At 35.8% G+C, this 21,123-nt stretch overlaps 1 protein-coding gene across 1 annotated transcript; it reads left to right on the top strand.

Annotated features, from left to right (window-relative positions):
• The first annotated feature begins 28 nt into the window (after window positions 1-28).
• LOC134755778 (cystathionine gamma-lyase) lies at window positions 29-20,415 on the top strand. The gene is made up of 8 exons (XM_063692375.1): window positions 29-166; window positions 377-529; window positions 662-858; window positions 6,101-6,191; window positions 10,111-10,381; window positions 11,618-11,770; window positions 16,513-16,687; window positions 18,359-20,415. The coding sequence occupies exons 2-8, from the start codon at window positions 377-379 to the stop codon at window positions 18,501-18,503; spliced, it is 1,185 nt and encodes a 394-aa protein (XP_063548445.1). The 5' UTR covers window positions 29-166; the 3' UTR covers window positions 18,504-20,415.
• The last annotated feature ends 708 nt before the right edge of the window (window positions 20,416-21,123 follow it).

A 21,123-nucleotide genomic window follows, 5' to 3' on the forward strand; every position in this document is an offset into this window, starting at 1 on the left:
CATCGTTCTGATACTTCTGATCGTTCAGACGTTCAGTCATTTTGAAAGGAGAAGGCGTGCGTTACGGCCGGTGTGCTAGCTATTCTCAAAATAGAATTATCGTAATTTAAGACGATAATATTTCAAGTTTTAAATAATTTTCGAGTTATTTTATTAAATACTTAAGGTACTTTATTATACTATTGATAGTGTGTTTTAGTAATTACAACAACCGTGTTTTAATTGGGGTTCATGATGTAATTTTAGCACATTTTTGCTATCACACCATAACCTTGGCATTGGATATTTTAAAAACAATGTGCAGATACGTTTAAAAAAAATTTGGCGAGTGAAGTTTAGTGTTTCGTTCGTAAATTTATATATTTTTTGTATTCAGATGGCAGAACAGGGTTTCTTGAAACAAAAACCTGGTTTCGCGACTCTCGCTATTCACCACGCTCAAGAACCGGAAAAATGGAGTTCGTCTGCCGTTGTTGTACCCATCGTCACATCCACAACGTTTAAACAGCCGGCGCCTGCTGAACATACGGTAAGAATCCTTTATTATTTCGATTTTCGTCATGTGAAAACAAACATATTTATTAAACATATATACTTATGTTTAATAAAATCAAGCATTTTTAAGCAATTAGCGTGTATTCTTGAGATCTTTTTATTGCAGGGTTTTGAATACGGTAGATCAGGAAACCCAACGCGGAACGTTCTTGAAGAATGCCTAGCCGCACTAGAGGGCGGAAAGCACGGCTTCACCTTTGCCTCGGGCTTGGGAACTACGACCACACTTCTAGGCCTGCTTAAATCGGGTGACCACATTATTTCCGGCGACGATGTATACGGCGGCACCAACAGATTGTTCAGGTAAAAACCCCATTATCATAAAACACGCATACCTAATTGCATGCCTACCTATATTATTTCCCATCTATTTCTTTAAATAGGTAGGTATCATCTTGAGGCATGTTATCATACATTTTCCGCATTCGTTAAATAATGTGTAAGTACCATGTTATATTATTATAAAGGTATCTAGAAAAACTGATAATGTGGCTTAATATTTTTACTGGCTCCTGAAAAAAAGGAGCAATACAAACGAAAAGGCAAGGTAAAATAATTAGTTAAATAAAAATCCTATGTTTGCTTCCCAAAATTAAGATTAAATTTCTATATTTAAGTCGTATTTCGCGCGTCGAATAAGGACGAGAACGTGCAATAAATTCGAAAAAATATTTTAAGAATGAAAACTATCTTTTCCCCTCACTAGCTCGGAAAGCCGTCTTTTATCCTTTAAAACAAGTGGGGAAAAACGCATTTTATCCACTAGTGGGGAAAGTTATTTGACCTTGGATGGAGCGTGTTTAAGTAGCTTGACAGATAACAAAACGTAAAACGCTCATAATAATGGTTCGTTCGATATTAATTATCATTAGATAAATGATTTGAAAATCTAATAAAAAATACCAGATTTAGCTTTATTTAATGATCTTAAGTCATAAACCTTAAAATTCCATAAAAAACTTTTGTTTTTTAATAATTATGTTAAATATAATTCTGAACGCACAAGTTAAGTCGATGCAATTTCAAAACGCATCATTGACATTTCATACGTCAGAAATGTCAACATTGACAACAAAAATTTTGCTTTAAAACTTCTCGCGTAAAAGTACAGAATTTCGAGAGTTTTTTGTTATAATATATAATATCGTAAAAAAATGAGTGATTCCAGTTGATGAAGATGATCTAACGCCTGTGGATGTTGCACTTTCCTCGCTATAGTGAGGGGAAAAGTTTTGTGTTACACACGGGTGCAAATGTATTTTACTTCTCGTGTGTTAAAACACTCGCTACGCTCAGGATTCTCTTTAAGAACCACTCGCTTCGCTCGTGGTTCAACTATAGAATCCTTTCGCTTGCTCGTGTTTCAATTCCACACTCGCGGGTAAAATACAACTTTGCACCCTTGTATAACAAATAACTATTACATACCTATAACTTGAGGTGAATAGGGATGGCGGGGTGAATAGGGATAAAACCGGGAATGACATTTACCTACCTGATAATACACAAATTGCATCATGCGATTGAAAATAATAGGAGATTTTGCATGATACAATCTGTGTGGGTAAGGATTTAAACCAGGGAAAAGTCATTCCCGGTTTTTACACCTATTCACCCCGGTTGACGGTACCTACCTACTTTATCCTACTTACTTTTAAACTTATTATATAAATACTTAGGAGCTAGTAGGTAAATGCCCATAAAAATTCGCGAAATGAACGGCATAAAGAAACTTATCGTTTAAAAATAAACCTCACCAACTAAAGCGACGACGGCAAAGCGGGTAAAATAGGCATAATAATGTTATTTATTGTAATTCCCATACGTGTCAAATTTTAGTAGCTTCTTCGCCTTTGAGCCATTCATGTCGTGTATTGTCATTGTCACATTACTGTTGCCATATTTATGAATGAAGCAAAATAACTAGTGTCCGACCGAAGTTTCGGTTTCGGCATAAAAATTGTGTTTCGGCCGAAGGTGCGGATTTGGCCAAAACACTGCTGCACCTTTCGGTCGCGCCGAAACTGTATTTTTGGTAGTGTCCGAGCGAATTGTTTTCGATTTTGGCCGAAATTAGAGCAAAACCAATAAACCTACGGTTTCTGCAAAAAGTCCGGTTTCGGTCGGACACTACTATTATATTAACACTTCAATGGCTGCGTATCCCTTTCAACCGCTGAATGAATAACTATTTCACCATATAGGTGTCGTGTCATGTAACTTACCTACTCATAAAACAATGACTGGCAATTTCCTCCCGTATCAATTCCGCAAGTCATTGAACCATGAGCGATGCGCTCTTATGACGTCATTTTATGGCATGGAAACCCTTATCTTCTTATGATAACGATACTGTTAATTCCCCATGCCTATAAGTACCTCATTAGTATTCGTTAGATGTTTGACTTATGCACGATAATACTGTAATTAACATTACAATGGTCTAGCTAGAAAAAGTATGTAAATTAGTATGCTGTACTACAATGTTGATAGAGATAGCGCGCAGTTTTTACTGATACAATAATAGAAAATAACTTTTATTTAAATTGTTTCTGATAGGAGAAATACATTTTACGGATTCGGAAAAAACAAAACGCACACACATAATTGGAAGTATGTTGTACCTTAGGACCTCAAAAAATACTTGCTATTTGAAACAGTGACTCAAATAGCACTGTGCGGTGTTACATTTACCTCACGTTGCTGTCGCATCTTATCGTTTCATAGTGCGGGACTTGATACAAACTTTTAAATATTGAGGAATTTATGAATTTAAGGGTGAATAATTTATTTCATGTTATTATGTCTTATCTTATCTCTAAAATGTTTTTGCTACTGATGTGAAATGTTGTATGTATCACACGAGACCAAAGTTATATTTGAACCTCGTGCTATAAAAGTCTCTCGGTACGCTCAAGGTTCTAAATAAGAATTACACTGGCTACGCTCATAATTATAGTAATAAATTTTTCGCTTCTGAGCGACACAAAATCAAAATGTATCAGCACTCGCACAAAACACAAGTTAGCCCTTGTAGCACCCTACCTATATAAGTATTGTCATATAACGAAAAATACAATCAATAGAATCGTTGATTTTTTTTATGGCTTAAGATCATATATCATATATTTAAGGAAATAATACACGCGATAAAATAAAACACACGTTTTAGTAAATCACAAAAACTGTCATTTTATAGGAACTATTATAAAAACACGTTTCAATTTCGTGTTGTAATAATTCCTAATCGAAATATGCATAATTTATGAGCATAGCTTAGCGTCTGTTTTTTAACATAGAGATAAGAGGAAACGCCTAATATAAATATTTGCCACATCCCGAGTGGAGGCCCCAGTGAGTTAATATCCTCTTCGAATATCATTGGAAACATATATACTCGTAAGATACGTGCAAACTATAAAGGTCGACTCCACGTCTATTCATTTTGGCACTCCTTTTATATCTGCTCTAACGACACTTCGCAAGCAAAATGAAACCATATTACGGGAATATAAAGTCCATAACAAAATACTACTTTCAATAAGTGGATAAATTAGCGATCACGTGCCACGTATGAAGGAAGATTTGTAGCACCGACCACATTATCATGCCTCTTAGTAAGTATGTAGTATGTACTTAGATGTGTTTCTCATATTAGATTTAGGAAAATCTTAATTAAAGTAGGTATTATATGGTATTATACATATGATATGATGCATATCGCGATAAAGTGCGTTCCTAATAAATACATAGGTAGCGGACAATAGTAGATTGTTAAACAAGGGATGGAAGGCACTCATTCCTGCCGAGGTATTTTGGCGCTCGAACGCAGTGAGGCGCCAATAGTCCGAGGCTGAAATGATGCCTTTCACCAATTTCACCCGAGTTAAATTGTCTTCTTTTCATTTCGAATACGAGGAAAGTAAAATGCATATGTTTTTTAAAAACATGACTAAGTATACATTTTTTTCGGTATTTTTTGAGGGTTTGAAAGTACCCCTAACAATTTAGGCAAAAGTATCGTTATTTATGGAATGGGGAGTCATATCAGAATGGAAATTGTATAACAAATCCATTTAAACTCGAAATTTAATTGCTTATCGTAAAAAATCGTACTGCGAACGTAAAATGCTCTAGTGCAGACACACGCGTCATTTTCTGCGCACCTTTTAAAACAACAATGACCCTCTTTCAGAGCATGAGAAATGAAAAGAATGAAGACTAAATACCTACCTAAAATTTACTTTCGTATGTCCGCGCGTACTTGTGTAGGTAGAGGCGCAACCATAAGTATACTCTGTCATACAAAAAGTACTTTAGTCTTTTTTTTTGGTAACTGTCAAACTAGTACCGTGTAATTTAAATGAAAACCATTTATTTATTTTCATTTTTCGGCTGAGACTTGTTAATTGTATGAAATTTTGTAACAGTATGAAACGTAATTTTTCGTTTAATTTATTTATTCTAAAATTTCTGTTAAAAATAATATCCCGCATACATATCAATGTGGTTCAGTAAGGGGGTGGACTGAAATCAGCGCTGTGCGGTCAATTTTTAAGGGGCTACCTGAGGTTTTCATCGATTTTTGACAAGTTTTGAATCGTATCTACTACTTTTGCACTACATATAAAATTATAAGACAAGCGGCTATCGGTTCTTCAATCTTTTATCTCCATTTTTGTCTACCGGATTGTGAAAAAAATGAATACTTATTTATTTATGATTGTTTTAAACATTGTCTAAAAAAACGCTTTTTTCGTATCTCGATTGCTGTGAAAGATCTTACTTATACGAAATCTACATATTTGGGTTCGTCTTAGACGTCTCTAAAAATTTGTCTGTTTTAATTTTAAACTAATTAACACAAAAGTTATGGCCAGAAAACCAGTTTTTTGGCCTAAAATTGTTCAACTTTGACGCCAAATATTTCGAAAACAATGAACTTTGAAGTAAATATGGGATACTATATTGCTAAAATCCGTTGCTGTTAATATGATAAACTACAAAAAAACATTAGAAAACTAAGGGATTCAAATCGAAGGTCATTGGGGCATGGGATCCCCTTAATGAAATGGCTGGCGCAGCATAATGCTGAGCCCGTTCCTTTTGTCGCGCATGCCAATTGTTAATGTAATTTGTAAATATATTCCTGTAATCTCTCTTTTTTTTGTGTGGCAATAAATGTTTTCTTATTCTTATCATATTTTGAATAAAAAAGATTTAAAAAGCCTGTGGTGCACTCAGCAACCTAATCCCAAGAGTTGACCCACAGACCAGTTTTTTTTATGGAAGTGACTTCCATCTGACTTCCCAACCCCGATGGGAGACTACTGAAACTAAACCTTAATTGATTTTCAATTAATATATAAATAAAATAGATTGTTAATAAAGAATGCTAGCTTAATGTATGTATATATAGGTAAAACTTACACAGGCTTATATGTGAGTAACTCAAGCCAATCATAATCAATTGGTAATGCTTCATAAATTACATGACTCTAACTAAAACGTTGTAGTTGATAATGTTTAATTTATTGCCCATCAGAACCGTGGCAGCCGCAATGAACATAGAAACAACATTCGCCGATTTCACAAAGCCCGACGAAGTTGATAAAGCAGTTAAGGAAAATACAAAGGTGAGTGTCTAAATGATGGTACGAGTAGGTAACTGAAAAGCTGTAAGTTCGTAGTCAGTGACAGGATTATTCGTTTGTTCGCGTAGCTATACTAAAATTAGTGACCGCCTGTTGTCTACCTCTATCTTTAATCAATTGTTTTCTTTAAGCTGTATATCTTACTGAGGTGTGCCAATAAAGAGTATGTATTCTATCTATCTATGTTATTCTTTTAGTAGGTATTGGATAAAATATTTGATCATTCTTACTCGTCAATGTGAACTTGTGAACATATCTATTTATCAGTTCAATACCTCCATCAGGTAAATCAGGTTCGATTACCATCAGGCGATGAGTCTGCTCGTTTCCTATATCATGAAAAAACCGACCAAGTGCGAGTCAGACTCCCGCACCGAGGATTCCGAGTCGGACTCGCGCACCGAGGATTCCGTACTGTTTAGTATTTGTTGTTATAGCGGCAACAGAAATACATCATCTGTGAATATTTCAACTGTCTCAAAAAACAATTTAGTCGTATAATCAAGTAGCTATACGACTCGAAGTATTATAAAGGTAGTATAACAGTCGTCATTTTGACTGTACGTCGAGTAATGGTGCATTATTCAACTAAATAATCGGATAAACTTATTGTCGTATAGCAAGGTCGAATAAACGTTTATTCTACCATTTTATGCAACTAAATAGTCGTATAAACTTATTGTGGTATAGGAAGGTCGAATAAACGTTTATTCTACCATTTTATGCGACTAAATAGTCGGTAAACTTATTGTCGTATAGCAAGGTCGCATAAACGTTTATTCTACCATTTTATACGACTAAATAGTCGGTAAACTTATTGTCGTATAGCAAGGTCGTATAAAGGTTTATTCTACCATTTTATGCCACTAAATAGTCGGTGAACTTATTGTCGTATAGCAAGGTCGTATAAAGGTTTATTCTACAATTCTATGCAACTAAGTAGTCCGTAAACTTACTGTCGTATAGCAAGGTCGAATAAAGGTTTATTCTACCATATTATGCTACTAAATAGTCGGTGAACTTATTGTCGTATAGCAAGGTCGTATAAAGGTTTATTCTACCATTTTATGCAACTAAATAGTCGGTGAACTTATTGTCGTATAGCAAGGTCGTATAAAGGTTTATTCTACCATTCTATGCGACTAAGTAGTCGGTAAACTTACTGTCGTATAGCAAGGTCGAATAAAGGTTTATTCTACCATATTATGCAACTAAATAGTCGATGACCTTATTGTCGTATAGCAAGGTCGTGTAAAGGTTTATTCTACCATTTTACGCAACTAAATACTCGGTAAACTTATTGTCGTATAGCAAGGTCGAATAAACATTTATTCTACCATTTTATGCAACTAAATAGTCGGTAAACTGACTGTCGACTAACTGTTACTGGGGTGACCGTTATCCGTATTTAAGTAGAAAAAGTGCTCTTATACTACTGCTATTTAACCAATAGTCGAATAGATGTGGTTAAATAAACTTTTATACAACTTTTGATACGTCCATTGAAATTATAGAGAAAAGTCTATGTCTTGTTGAGATGGATTCAAATAAATGGAAAACATAAAGAGGAGTGGTGGTTTCCGAAGAAAAGTCAAAAATAAACAACTGTCGCTTCGAATACAAACACATATACACTATATTACAGTTGTAAGAACTCAAGCTGCAGAAAGTAATAAAAAAGAGGGTTTCGTGTCATTTTTAGATGGTAGTGTGTCTCAAATGTCACCAATCCTGCCAGTGCGCGGCAGGTGGGTGAATTGAATACTTTAATAGTTCCAGTGAAGTGACCGTCCGACGGCCACAAAGTGGCGTTGGTACTCTTACCAACTTAAAAAAATGGTTACCTTTCTTTCAATTTCACACCACTTTGCTGTTAATATTGCTGTCCTATTGATAATATATTATATCCTGACCATGCACACACGCCGACGCAGAACGATGAAGAAATAAGCTATTTATACGACATTTAAGCGTCGATAACTCAACTTAAAGTTGTATAAATGTCGTATTTCGCACCACTACACCTCCTTAAGTTTAATAGGCGTCGTAGTAGTTACTATTATACGACTAACTGTCGAATCGGCGACGCATATACAACAACTATGCAACTAAATGGGTATTAAACGACCATTACTCAACTTTTTTACGTCTTTAAGTTGAATAAGATGCGGCTAAATCGCGTCGTATAAACGTATATACGACGTTTATACGACCACAAAATTTGGTCGCAAAAACCTTTATTCTACCTCGTATTGTTAGTTGGGTAGCTATCACGGTTCATGAGATACAGCCTGGTGACAGACAGACGGACAGCAGAGTCCTAGTAATAGGGTCCCGTTTTTTCCCTTTGGGTACGGAACCCTAAAAAAATAAGCTCGGGCGACATTTGGTTTCGCAATTCAGGATCACCTGTCCCCTTACAGAGTGTTAATGAAACCGGCCGAGTCGAATATAAGTATATCATTACATATATTTCCATCATATAAGTTTTGCATGGTTTGAATAAGGCCCCTAGCGGCATCTACAGTAAGAGTGAGACATATCCTCTCAGACTTTGATTCTCGCACAATTAGGTACCTTTCCTTACTTCAAAAGTTCTTGGATAATGGATATCTTTAAAAATTACTAAGAGAAGGATGGACGTAGAATTCAGCTGTAAATATTATTCCGTTCTTTACGTCATACTGGAATTAAAATTTTATTTTCTTGGGATAAAACAACACTCGAGCATAATCGAATAAATGTTTCAAAATACGTGGCTAAGTAAAACACGTGAGAGGCAATTGCATCATCCAAAGAAATTAAACTAAACCTACTGTGTGACTGCAATCGCAATAAATTAAACCCAAAACGTTTGCACGCATATTACAAATAATATGGACCATGTAAGGGCAAAACAACTTAGTTACACATATCTATGATTCAAGTTTTTAGATAGTGAAATATCGATAACTAATTAAAAATAATGTGATTTTTTGGGGGAAATGGAAGAAGCTCAGAACTGGAACTTTATGTTCTAATCTAACGGATTAAAGATGGTAAATTGGTAAAGTAAAAAAATATAGATTAAGCAACAGAGTGGGTCATTTTGGGACAAAGAAAATATTTCCACAATTTGAAACGATAGTTTTTATTTTCTTTTAACCAGTGGGTACTTATTAAAATAATAAATTTGGTGTCTACCGTTTAAATATTGCTTAACAAGCGTTGTCGTTGATAACGGTTCAAGATAATAATTATGAGTCTACAAATAATGTCACGTCCCTGTGACCGTGACAAGCTGACAACCTACCTATTTCTAAACTCCAGCTAAACTGTATCAATAGTGCAAAATAATATTGTCCTAAACATACAAGGTAATAGCCAAAGCGGTTTCCAATCAGCCTTTACTTACATCGTTACATCTTAGCACTTTCCCGGTTGCATCATAAAGATACAGTCCCATGTATGTATTGTAATAAAATCTACCTTTGGTGCGTACTGCGTAACTTGCGCTTCAGCATTCTTATTACCATAGAGTAACTTATACTAGAGCGGTACTGTCATAGTAAATTTCGTAACCCCAGTAAATTCACTGCCATCTGTCGACACACTTTAAAACTAAAAATAAATATTTATAAAAATACGATAAAATGTATTTAAATATGGATAAATGATTTTTTTATTTGCATTAATTATTTTTATATGATTTTGACCCATGTTCTTTCACTGGTATGCGTTAAAATTATAAATAACAAACGAAACAGTCAACGCCCTCTATACGAGTGTAGGCCAAAACTAGTGGCGCCATCTGATCGAGAATCAAATTTTCGTGATTTTCGAGGCACTTTTTTTCTTAGACTGTATCCATCTATTACGGAGTTATATCTATTTTTGTTATTACCAAACTAACTCTTCGCAGATGGTGTGGTTAGAAACCCCAACGAACCCCAACCTGAAGATCGCCGACATCGCCACCGTAGTCAAAGCCGTGAAGAGCCACGGAGAGCACATATTGGTAGTGGTGGACAACACTTTCCTGACTTCATACCTCCAGAGGCCGTTAGACTTCGGGGCTGATGTAGTCATCTATTCCCTCACGAAATACATGAACGGTCACTCTGACGTCATCATGGGGGCCGCGATTCTAAATAATGACGAACTCGCAGAGAGACTCCGATTCCTACAAAACGGTTAGTATTTACATTTTTTTTTTCTTTTTCGTCGGTTGTCAATTTTTTTGTGTACCTCGACAGTCGACTGAGTCGACACGTGGTAGAGTATGATGCTTACTATGTAAACAAGTAAAAAAAAACCGGCTAAGTGCGAGTCAGACTCGCGCACCGAGGGTTCCGTACTTTTTAGTATTTGTTGTTATAGCGGCAACAGAAATACATCATCTGTGAAAATTTCAACTGTCTAGCTATCACGTTTCATGAGATACAGCCTGGTGAAAGACAGACAGACGGACAGCGGAGTCTTAGTAATTGGGTCCCGTTTTTACCCTTTGGGTACGGAACCCTAAAAATATTATAACGTACGAAAAATTATAACTTTTGAAAGGCTTTATCTCGGAAACTATTAGATCTACAGAGACTATTACAGTCTAAAAACGCTCTGAGAAAGTACTAAGTCCTTTAGGGTGATAATCACCCAAATCTTAAAAAAAGGTAATGTTAGCGGTTTTTTCGATTTTGGACAAAGTTGCGTTCGGCGCTGGAGGTCTCAAACTTGAATTACTCATTAAGCCAACATTATATACAAGTCTGCGAAAATTACAAAAGGCGACAGAGTTACTCGTTAGTTGCTACCTGTGCAATTTAAATACACAATAATAAATTATCTTATCAGTCAAGCCACTAACAAAGCCATTGTTTACATACATTGACATTGAGTTGGTGCATATTACGAACAATTAGCTGGATATATGCCCTACAGTATTTGGATGAACAAAGGCTAGTCGTAAAAGACAAATCCGTATGCATTATCGTAAAATATTTTTATAGGTACATTTACTTGAAGTCACTTTTAAGTTAGCGGATGCGATCAACGTGCAGCTAGCAGCAGAATTAAAACTACAGTATTATATACCACACGGTATATACGGACTCTGCTCACCTTTTTACCTCTCATAGCTATTTGACATTTGTTAATTGTATTCAAAAATACGAGTCCGGAAGATTGACGTATCATCTACGTATGTATATTTGATTAACCAGGTGAAGACTCCGTGAAAGCTAACCTTGCACCGATTTGATTAGAACAAAGTGAGGAAGTGACACTATAAACGTAATATTTTCATGGAAATTTCACATTAATTATGACATTATTACACTTTGTCATTGCAAATGCCAAGCAGATTTATCTTGGTTCGACACTGATAATACGTTTAATTAGACTATAGTAAAATTACACAAACTTTTTTACAGCAATGGGCGTGGTGCCGTCTCCGTTCGACTGCTACCAAGTGAACCGCAGCTTGAAGACCCTGGCCCTCCGCATGGAACAGCATAAGAAGTCTGCACAAATCATCGCTGAGTGGCTAGAGAAGCACCCGAACGTCACAGAAGTTATGCATCCAGGTAATATATACATTCTTGCAATGATATATAAAAAAAACAGTTTTACCGTTACTAGTGCCAAAACTGAAATAGTCACAGAGAAATTAATGTTTGAAACTTATCTTATCAATTGTAATTAGAATTAATTATATGAACGAACAAAAAAAAACTACTATTTCCCTAATCCCTTATAGGGATAAGCTCGCCTTTGTACCTAAATTTATATGAATTTCATGTTAACAATTTTTGTTTTGTACAATAAAGTGATTTACTACTACTACTACTACTACTACTACTATTTTTGATCGCTTTTATTGACTCAGTTTACTGGAATACCAATCGACATCTCATTATTTATTAAAGTACTAAATTTATCTATATATATATATATTACGCGAGGCCGATTTTTGTTCATCCCATCAGATCTACAGTTATGGTCCGATTTTGATAAATGATATGTCATTAGATTCGTCTCATGCTACAGATTTGCAATAAGGTCTTAGTTTTTGATTTTTTCCCGAAAAAGTACTAAAAAGTTAATTTGAAAAAATGTACCACGTGACCTTTGTTCTGACTTGAGATTGAATTGAACTCAAACATATATCCAATGTATGTAAGGTATCCGATCCATTCAAATATTTGTTTTGAGACTGTAACATGCATACACCACACTAAAAATTATATTAAAACACCATAAAATTGTATTATTGTGTTTGACAACATGTCAGACATGTGTCATCCACATCGTACTCATCAAAATGACACATGTTTATTTTATTGTTGCTGTGGCCCATAGAAGGTAGGATCCTATAGAAGTGGCGTACCGCGTGCGCCCGTGAGGGACAGAATTTGTAGCCCACCAGCCCACCATAAACCATACAAATCGGTGGGGAAAAACATGTATATTTACTTCACAAAGCACGTAAGGCGAGGTTTGTTCTTATGAGGATGTTAAATGATGTCGGATCTTTAAGGTAAACGGTCAGCCAATGGGGTTGGCAACTGTCAAAGGTTTGCAGAGATGGCGCCATCATAGCTTGCCCCTTTTTCTATAAGATTTGGCTTAAAGGGCTGGCATCCAGGGCATTAAAAAAACAAAAATTTGACACAATTCTAGGTATTGACAGGGCAAGCTATGCTGGCGCCCTCTGTTAATTACCGCATCGGTCCGCGCCCTTGGTGCAGTGCGGCGTATGTGCGATCGTGTGTAAAATCCGTAACAGACTACCGCACCGCACCGCGATCTTGGTGCGCCACACCCATAAGTGAGAGCGAGAAAGAGAATATCTCGAAAAGCCGTATTGGTGCGGTCAAAATATCTCTTTCTCGCTCTAACTTATAGCTGCGTCCTTAACGTATGTACAGTGACAACCTTGCACACTATCGATACGAGCGCCGCACCGCACCAAGGCTGCGGTGAGTTGTGGTAGTCTCTAATGGATTTTACGATAGTCTGTTAAATACGGCTATAATATCTCTTTCTCGCTCTTACTTATAGGTGCATCGCACAATGACCAGTGCGGTGCGGTAATGTGTTAGGCGCTTAAGGTGGGCTGCCGTACGCAGAGAGCGAGAAAGAGATATTTTGACGGTACCAAGGTCGCGGTCCAGTCGTTGTACATACTTTCAAAAAAGTAAATTAAAAAATAACTAAATTAGGTTCAAGGGCCTGACACTCTTTGATAGAGGAAAGAGAAAATAGTGCCATGCTTTATCTTTATCACCGACCGGGCATTTTTTCATGGTCGGGTTTGCTATGATGGCATAACCCGACCATGAAAAAATGCCGAATGAGATGGAGGTGATGGCGAAATACCGAAATTTATAAGAGTGAAAGAGAAAAAACCGGCCAAGTGCGAGTCGGACTCGCCCACCGAGGGTTCCGTACTTTTTAGTATTTGTTGTTATAGCGGCAACATAAATACATCATCTGTGAAAATTCAACTGTCTAGCTATTACGGTTCGTGAGATACAGCCTGGTAACAGACAGACGGACAGCGGAGTCTTAGTAATAGGGTCCCGTTATTACCCCCTGGGTACGGAACCCTAAAAAGGATAATGCTGCCATACATGAAACTGTCTTTCTCATGAATATGTCTTTCTCTTACCACTGGTCGCTCGGTTTCATGTCTATAACTACGTGTATATACTATGTCTATTATTAGGTCAGAGGGTCTACCGCGAAAACCGAAATTCGCAAATTGCGGGGATCGCCATTTTATAAGAAACTAGCTTTTGCCCGCGACTTCGTCTGCGTGGAATTAGTAATTTGGGTATCTTAATTCTTAAACAAATCTGCTTTTTAATCCATCATTTTTTCACCCCCAAATTGGTCCACACTATACATTTCCACCCCATTTTTTACACCCTTAAGGGATGATTTCGGGGATAAAAGTTATTTTATATCATTTCCCACAGCTCAAACCATCCCCATACCAAGTTTCATCTAAATCGGTTGAGCGGTTATTGATTCCCCATACAAATTTCCACCCCCCTTTTCACCCCCTTGAGGGGTGACTTCTGGGATAAAATGTATCCTATGTCCTTCCCCGGGACTCAAACTATCTGTATACCAAATTTCAACTAAATCGGTTTAGCGCTTTAACCCTTAAATGCATGATTTTTTGTATAACTTTTTAATAAATTGAAATAGATGTGTCATGTTGTATAGATTGAGGGAATAATATTTTGGATAGCTGCATATTGAGCCACGGACCATCAAATATACGATGCATATATACATCATTATGCATTTAAGGGTTAAGCGTGAAGAGGTAACACAGACAGACAGACAGACAGACAGACTTTCGCATTTATAATATTATAGCTTTTGCCCGCGACTTCGTCTGCGTGGAATTAGTAATATGGGTACCTTAATTCTTATCTGCTTTTTAATCCATCCTTTTTTTACCCCCAAATTGGTCCACGCTATACATTTCCACCCCATTTTTTACACCCTTAAGGGATGATTTCGTGGATAAAAGTTATTCTATATCCTTTCCCACAGCTCAAACTATCCCCATACCAAGTTTCATCTAAATCGGTTCAGCGGTTATTGATTCCCCATACAAATTTCCACCCCCCTTTTCACCCCCTTGAGGGGTAAATTCTGGGATAAAAGTATCCTATGTCCTTCCCCGGGACTCAAACTATCTGTATACCAAATTTCATCTAAATCGATTCAGCGGTTTAAGCGTGAAGAGGGAACACACAGACAGACAGACAGACAGACTTTCGCATTTATAATATTAGTATGGATATAGTAAAATATATAGTAATAATATAGTTATATAGTATATATTATGGATAATTATGTATAAGATTTCATATTCTGTGGGTATAGTCAGCATCAAATAGATAGTGACAGCCAGTGATTCATCTGAAGACGTCACATTTCCTGATTTCATTAAGCGTTCAGTCTTAGGCTGCCTGTCCACAGGAGCGGAGCGAGGTGGCGGAGCGATGAGCGAGGAAAAATCTCCGCTCTGAAATTTTAATGAAATTCTATTGCTGGATTTTTTCCTCGATTACCGCTCCGCTCCAGTGGACAGGCAACCTAACTTTTAGAACCATACTCTAGCGGCGTGTTGACGCCGCAACGGGTCTCTAGTATTATATAATTTATACTGTTTTTATTAATTTTTAAGTTTTAACAAAATTTTGGTGGTGACTACTGAAAAAAAAAACCCCCCACCTTTTACCAGTGGTAACTACTGAAAAAAAAAATACCCAGTAGTTACCACCAACTCGGTCATACTAACATTATTGCTTAAAACAAATTATAATTCTTACTAAATAACTCTTGTATTATCATCACACGAAATATCTCACAAGTTAGTAAGATAATGTGTCATCTTTAACCTGTTACATAATTTGATAATGATAAGTTAATTAGATGAACGACAACATTTTTTTTATTCGGAGTTATCATTATCACTTTAGTCAATCGTTCGATTGACACAATATTTGACGTCAATGAAATCCCTATAAATATCTTGTGCAATGATTGCAATCAAACTTTGAGTTAAACTTGACCCTCTTCCCAGTTTCTATACCTGAAATATTGCATATCTATGCCAGTCGTGCAATAACATAAATAACAGGCGTATTATAATTTTAATTATAGGATTTGAATTCGATCCACATCTAATCCAGATCGAATTCATATCTTATAATTAAAATTTGAATACGCCTGATTGTACCATCAAGCCGGTCTGATGATGGTGGCAATTGAAACTTGTAATAGAATGAAAATTGAATGTGGATTCGTTAATATCGTCTTGATTATTAGGTACGGTCACGGTACGGTCTTTCATTGTCGAACCAATTAGCGTTTGAGCTAATTTGTTTAATACATACGCTGTGAAATATCCAATGTAATAAATATCCTAACTTTAATAATTTATAAACACTATTTAGCAGGCCACAGTTCAAAGAAAAGTACAGGTGAAGTATTTAAACAAAATATTATACATAATTATTGAGAAAATAATTCACCGAGCGTTAACGATGGTCTTCGTTTCAGCTTGGGCAAAAATGCTTTTGTATGTCCGGATGTTTTCCTCTACATGTTGTTGCAACCGATTCTCGTGAAATTTTGTCAGCAGGTTTGATGATTATTAAACATAATGGTTTAGTCGCTTCAGGTATTAGTTTTTTTTTTAAATGGCGGAGTAACACATTTATTCAGTTTTAAGCTATGCTCGCGAGGTCTACAGCTCACAGGGCTACTAGTAAATTATGATTTATTATTAAATTTCCAGGTCTGAAATCTCACCCACAGCACGAGCTGGCGAAGAAACAGATGACGGGCCATTCTGGAGTGTTCAGTTTCAAGCACTCGGGCGGTCTGCAGGAGTCCAGAAAGTTCCTGCAGAGCTTGAAGGTGTTCACGCTGGCCGAGAGCTTGGGCGGATACGAGAGTTTGGCTGAGCTACCGTAAGTACTGTAAACTGTTTACTGTTATTGCTGTAGCTGTATTTACTACATTTTGTACCTTGTCACAGTGACAGTCAATACGAAAGCTGCTAGGAAACTCATAATATTGTCGCTGCGACAAAATGACAGAAATAAAATGACTTCACCGTATTAGACCAGTACTACTGGTCCAGTAGACGAGGGAACACTGACATACTTACATTCAGCGGCAGAACTTAAGCAGGCTATGTTTTCAAAATAAACTGAACATTATAGTGAAGAGAATAAGATCGCCTTTAGTAAATTTTGAATACCTCACTAGATGTCTATTTGTTTACCAATACGTATACTATACCGTTTACCTACTCATTTATTCGTTCAACGTTCGTCGGAGTTAAGACAGCCAATCACTTAGGGTTTTTTCTGCGATATCCAAACAAAATAATCAATAACTTTAGCATAATATACTTCTTGTTTACATCACTATATCATCAAGGGTAGAAGTAGATTAGTCAAGTAGAGTCGCACGCAAAAAAGTGATGATACAAGGTACCAGGACACAGCTAGCCTGGATAAACTTGAAATAGAAAGGATGAGTATAGATAGATAAGTTTTGGGCTGACTTTGAAGTGACAAAATATGGAAGTGCGATTATAAACGTCATATTTTTATAGGATTTAAGGGGGCAGCATTTCCATAGTCAGTGCAAATTTCGTCGCGTCGCTACAAGTACATGCAGCCCACACCAATTTTGGTGTCTAGCCATAGGAGTTGCCGCGCGCCGCGCTTGCGCCACCTTGCGGACATATCTGTCGTAATAGACGCGTTTTGTTAGAGAGTGAATCTTCTGTACCTAGTACTATAATTAAAATTTAATCTGTGGCTTGGTGAGACTAGTGCTTGCATCCGAGATTTAAACACTGATGAACGTGAATTTTTAAATGTTTAGCTCATTAACCGCTAAAGACGGCCTAAGACTCGCACGGTTGCTGTCTAATTAAGTACTATTATTGCTGTGGCTGTATAGCTGTACAGTGAGGTTCGAAATTGCACTGAGAAATTATGAATGAATTCCATTCGTAATTTAACCATGCAATTTCGAACCTCACTGTACCTTCACGCACTGCAATAAGGTTTACGATGGCACGTTATTTATAAGAGGCGTGGCGATCAAAGATTTAAGGAAAGGCTACAGTGGTATTCCGTGAACCTACGAGTACATGCTTAAACACAGGGTTCGAAATTATCCAGATAATTATAGTCTTTGATAATTATCGCGATATGGATGCCCCAGGTATGGATGGTGCTATATTCATTTTCTTTGAATTCTTTGATAGTAAAAAATAATGATTGGGGCGTTTTTTTGCTATGTATGTACAAATAAAAACTGACCAAATATTGATTAGTTTTTTTATTAACCATTGAAATAGCTGAGACTGAGATTGTACACTGCACTATTGTCACGTAGTTTGTAATCTGAGCTTATTTATACATATATTGTCTAGGTTAAGTTAGTTAATAGTATGTGTGTAAAAATAATTGTTATGTAAAACCCTTGTTGTGACAAAAAAAAATTAGGTTATTATCAAATCGATAATTATCAGGCATCAAAATCACGATAATGTCAAGTTGACTATCATTGATAATTATCCTTTCGAACCCTGCTTGAACACTTGTATTTTGAATTTCCAGATCAGTAATGACGCACGCGTCCGTGCCAGCGGCGCAGCGCGCCGAGCTCGGCATCACTGACTCGCTCATCCGCCTCTCCGTGGGACTCGAGGACACGGAAGACCTCATCAAGGACCTGGACCACGCCTTTAATGTTAGCTTCTGATCTTACTAACATTGATCCCATATAGGACCTTTACACGGTATGAGATTCTAGTGTTGAACATACTACTAACGTAACACGAAAATTTACACGCATGACATTGCATCTTAAATTTATACAATACATGCCTTGCCATGAATAGCTAATGTCGGTTGGGTAAGTAAATAGTATTCCTTACGAGTGTCGTATTCATGTTGTGACATTATCATTTAATTTTAATTTTTGACATGAATGTAAACAGTTTTGTTAGATAATCACCTAGTAATTAACGACCTACGGTAATGGCATAGGTACGTTTGATGTTTCGCCCAAAATCGGACGAGAAACTCGCACCATGTAAATGCAGAAACACTATCACTGAAAGTCACCATTTTTTAGTATCAACTATTATTGTTTTATTATACATTAATGAAACAAGATCTGCAGTTTTGAATTGTAGTTTTAGTCAACAAGGTATAAATAATATGTATGTCAAGATGAAAGTCGTATGGAGATATGACTAATCGACTTAGAATGGTATATTATATTCGCTACCTGATTTGTTCATTTGATGGTTTATGAATTTATTATCTATTAGTTTTAAGAAACCAGATTCTGAAAGTCATTCTAAACTTATCACTGTCACTGATGTAATAGGTTTAATAATGGGTTGTTCTCATTTTTTGTTGGTTTCATAGACTTGAAACAACCTTAATAACAATAAATGGTATTATGTACTTTTTAAAGCATCAAATGAGATAATCGGGCTGTATGCAATGATCTTCAGACTCAATGTGATATTACTAACTTACACTTATTCCTACATCACATATATTTTAATGTTCAATTAGAACGAACGAAGTATTTATTATCTACAATCGTTCATGGCACAGCCACTTTTAAATGTATTTATTTTATTATCTTCCCGTCTGTTGTGTGTCTGATATATTTAGATAAGAGTAAAGTTATTGGCGGTAGTGTTGTAGGCAAAAATATACCTTATCTTCACATAATTAAAGCTTATAATACAACCATTGAACCTAAACCGAAATTGTTAAAAGAAAAGGCCTACTTTCCTCGAGAATAAGACAAACTACTTTTTGCAATATTTTCTCAAGTTATAACGCCACTCAATATTTTAGTTTAAATCCCTGAATTTAATCATCAACTTGTATTTAGAAAACTTGCCTACCATTCAACAAACTTACAAGATTACTGAATGAGCGACATCACTACATCCTGTTATAACAATAACTACAAAAAGCCGGTGAAAGACGACGTGTCATTCAATGTAAACCAATTTATATTCAGCGTAGGATTACAATGGAAACTATATTAGCATAAGTCAAGTGAGGCTAATGTTACTTTAGTAGTGCAAAAGGTCTTTTTTTTCTCTTTTCCGATTGTATTTCTACTAGTTATAAAATATAAACATAATTAATTAAAATTAACATTTATCTCAAGTTTTTTCCTAGTGATTTAATCACAAACACATTTCCTTTGAAATATCTTGAAATGTTTGATTGTTATCTACTATAGGTTTTTATGTGAAATATCTTGTTCCTACCAGGAAAAATAACCTATGAAAGATGTAAAAGTAGATAAGTATTAACCGGAAATTCAATTCCTATATGTAACCCTACCTCACCTAGTAGAAAATTGTATATTCGAAATATTTATGTATATAGGTAAGGAACATATATTATTAAAATTTTATAATCAAATAATCATGTAATGTTTTGATACTGCAGCAATATAATTGTTCGCATTTTAATTGTTTGAATACCTTTGTTGTTTGAATTATTGTTACAAGTTACCTACATTAAGTTTAAGATTTATTTTATTATTTATCATATATGTTTATTAATATTTTTTATGGACAGGAATACAAAGTGTGTGAATACGATGTTATTAAAATGAAATGATCTGCTTTTTACACGTTGTTTTAATCAATTACTTCACGAAATTATAAATAAAAAAACAGAATAATAAGCATACCCCGGATTTTTGGGTGCAGGAATGTTTTACACTAGCCAAAAAATAGTTAAAAACTGTAAAAAAACGTAACCATTTAAACATTTCTAAGCAGGAGGAGGTTATCAATTCGGTACTCCATATCTCCGTCATTTCTGGACCGATTTTGAAAATTCTTTTTTTGATTGTAATTATATACATACAGAATGGTCCCGTTTTTCTCAAAACGCAGTTTTAATGATGGGATCCATGAGGAATCGAGGGAACTCCTCAAATATTAAAGGCATACATATAGTGATTTTAGTATATTCATCAACAAATCAAGCATTTAGAATTAAAAAAGTTACATTTGATGAAGTGGAACTGCTGATGATGATCAGAATGGAACTCTTCAACGACGCATAGTTCACGTTTGACGATGTCTCCTCTTAATAAGCAAGTTAAGTTTAAGTCCCCTGCAAGCTTGGCCGAATTTCACCTTCCCATACAAATGGAGTTCCGCTCTCATTTTAAAACTATGGGTTGGATTGTAATGAAACTTTGCATATACAATGACATGAGGTATATCTAAGTCTGTAATTAGTTTATATAGCTCTAGTTTATAAAACAAACAAGAGCAAAAAGAAGTTTTGTATGAAAAACTTAAATTCGCTGTATTTTTTTACTATGG

This window comes from Cydia strobilella, chromosome 3 (assembly GCF_947568885.1).
Source record: "Cydia strobilella chromosome 3, ilCydStro3.1, whole genome shotgun sequence".
NCBI lineage: Eukaryota > Metazoa > Arthropoda > Insecta > Lepidoptera > Tortricidae > Cydia > Cydia strobilella.

What these genes read in the sequence shown, in the direction of transcription:
- LOC134755778 (XM_063692375.1), top strand. Translation starts at nt 377, where the DNA reads ATGGCAGAACAGGGTTTCTTGAAACAAAAACCTGGTTTCGCGACTCTC. An exon ending in GGCACCAACAGATTGTTCAG is followed by an intron (nt 859 to 6,100) that starts GTAAAAACCCCA and finishes ATTGCCCATCAG; the next exon opens with AACCGTGGCAGCCGCAATGA. An exon ending in CACAGAAGTTATGCATCCAG is followed by an intron (nt 11,771 to 16,512) that starts GTAATATATACA and finishes TTAAATTTCCAG; the next exon opens with GTCTGAAATCTCACCCACAG.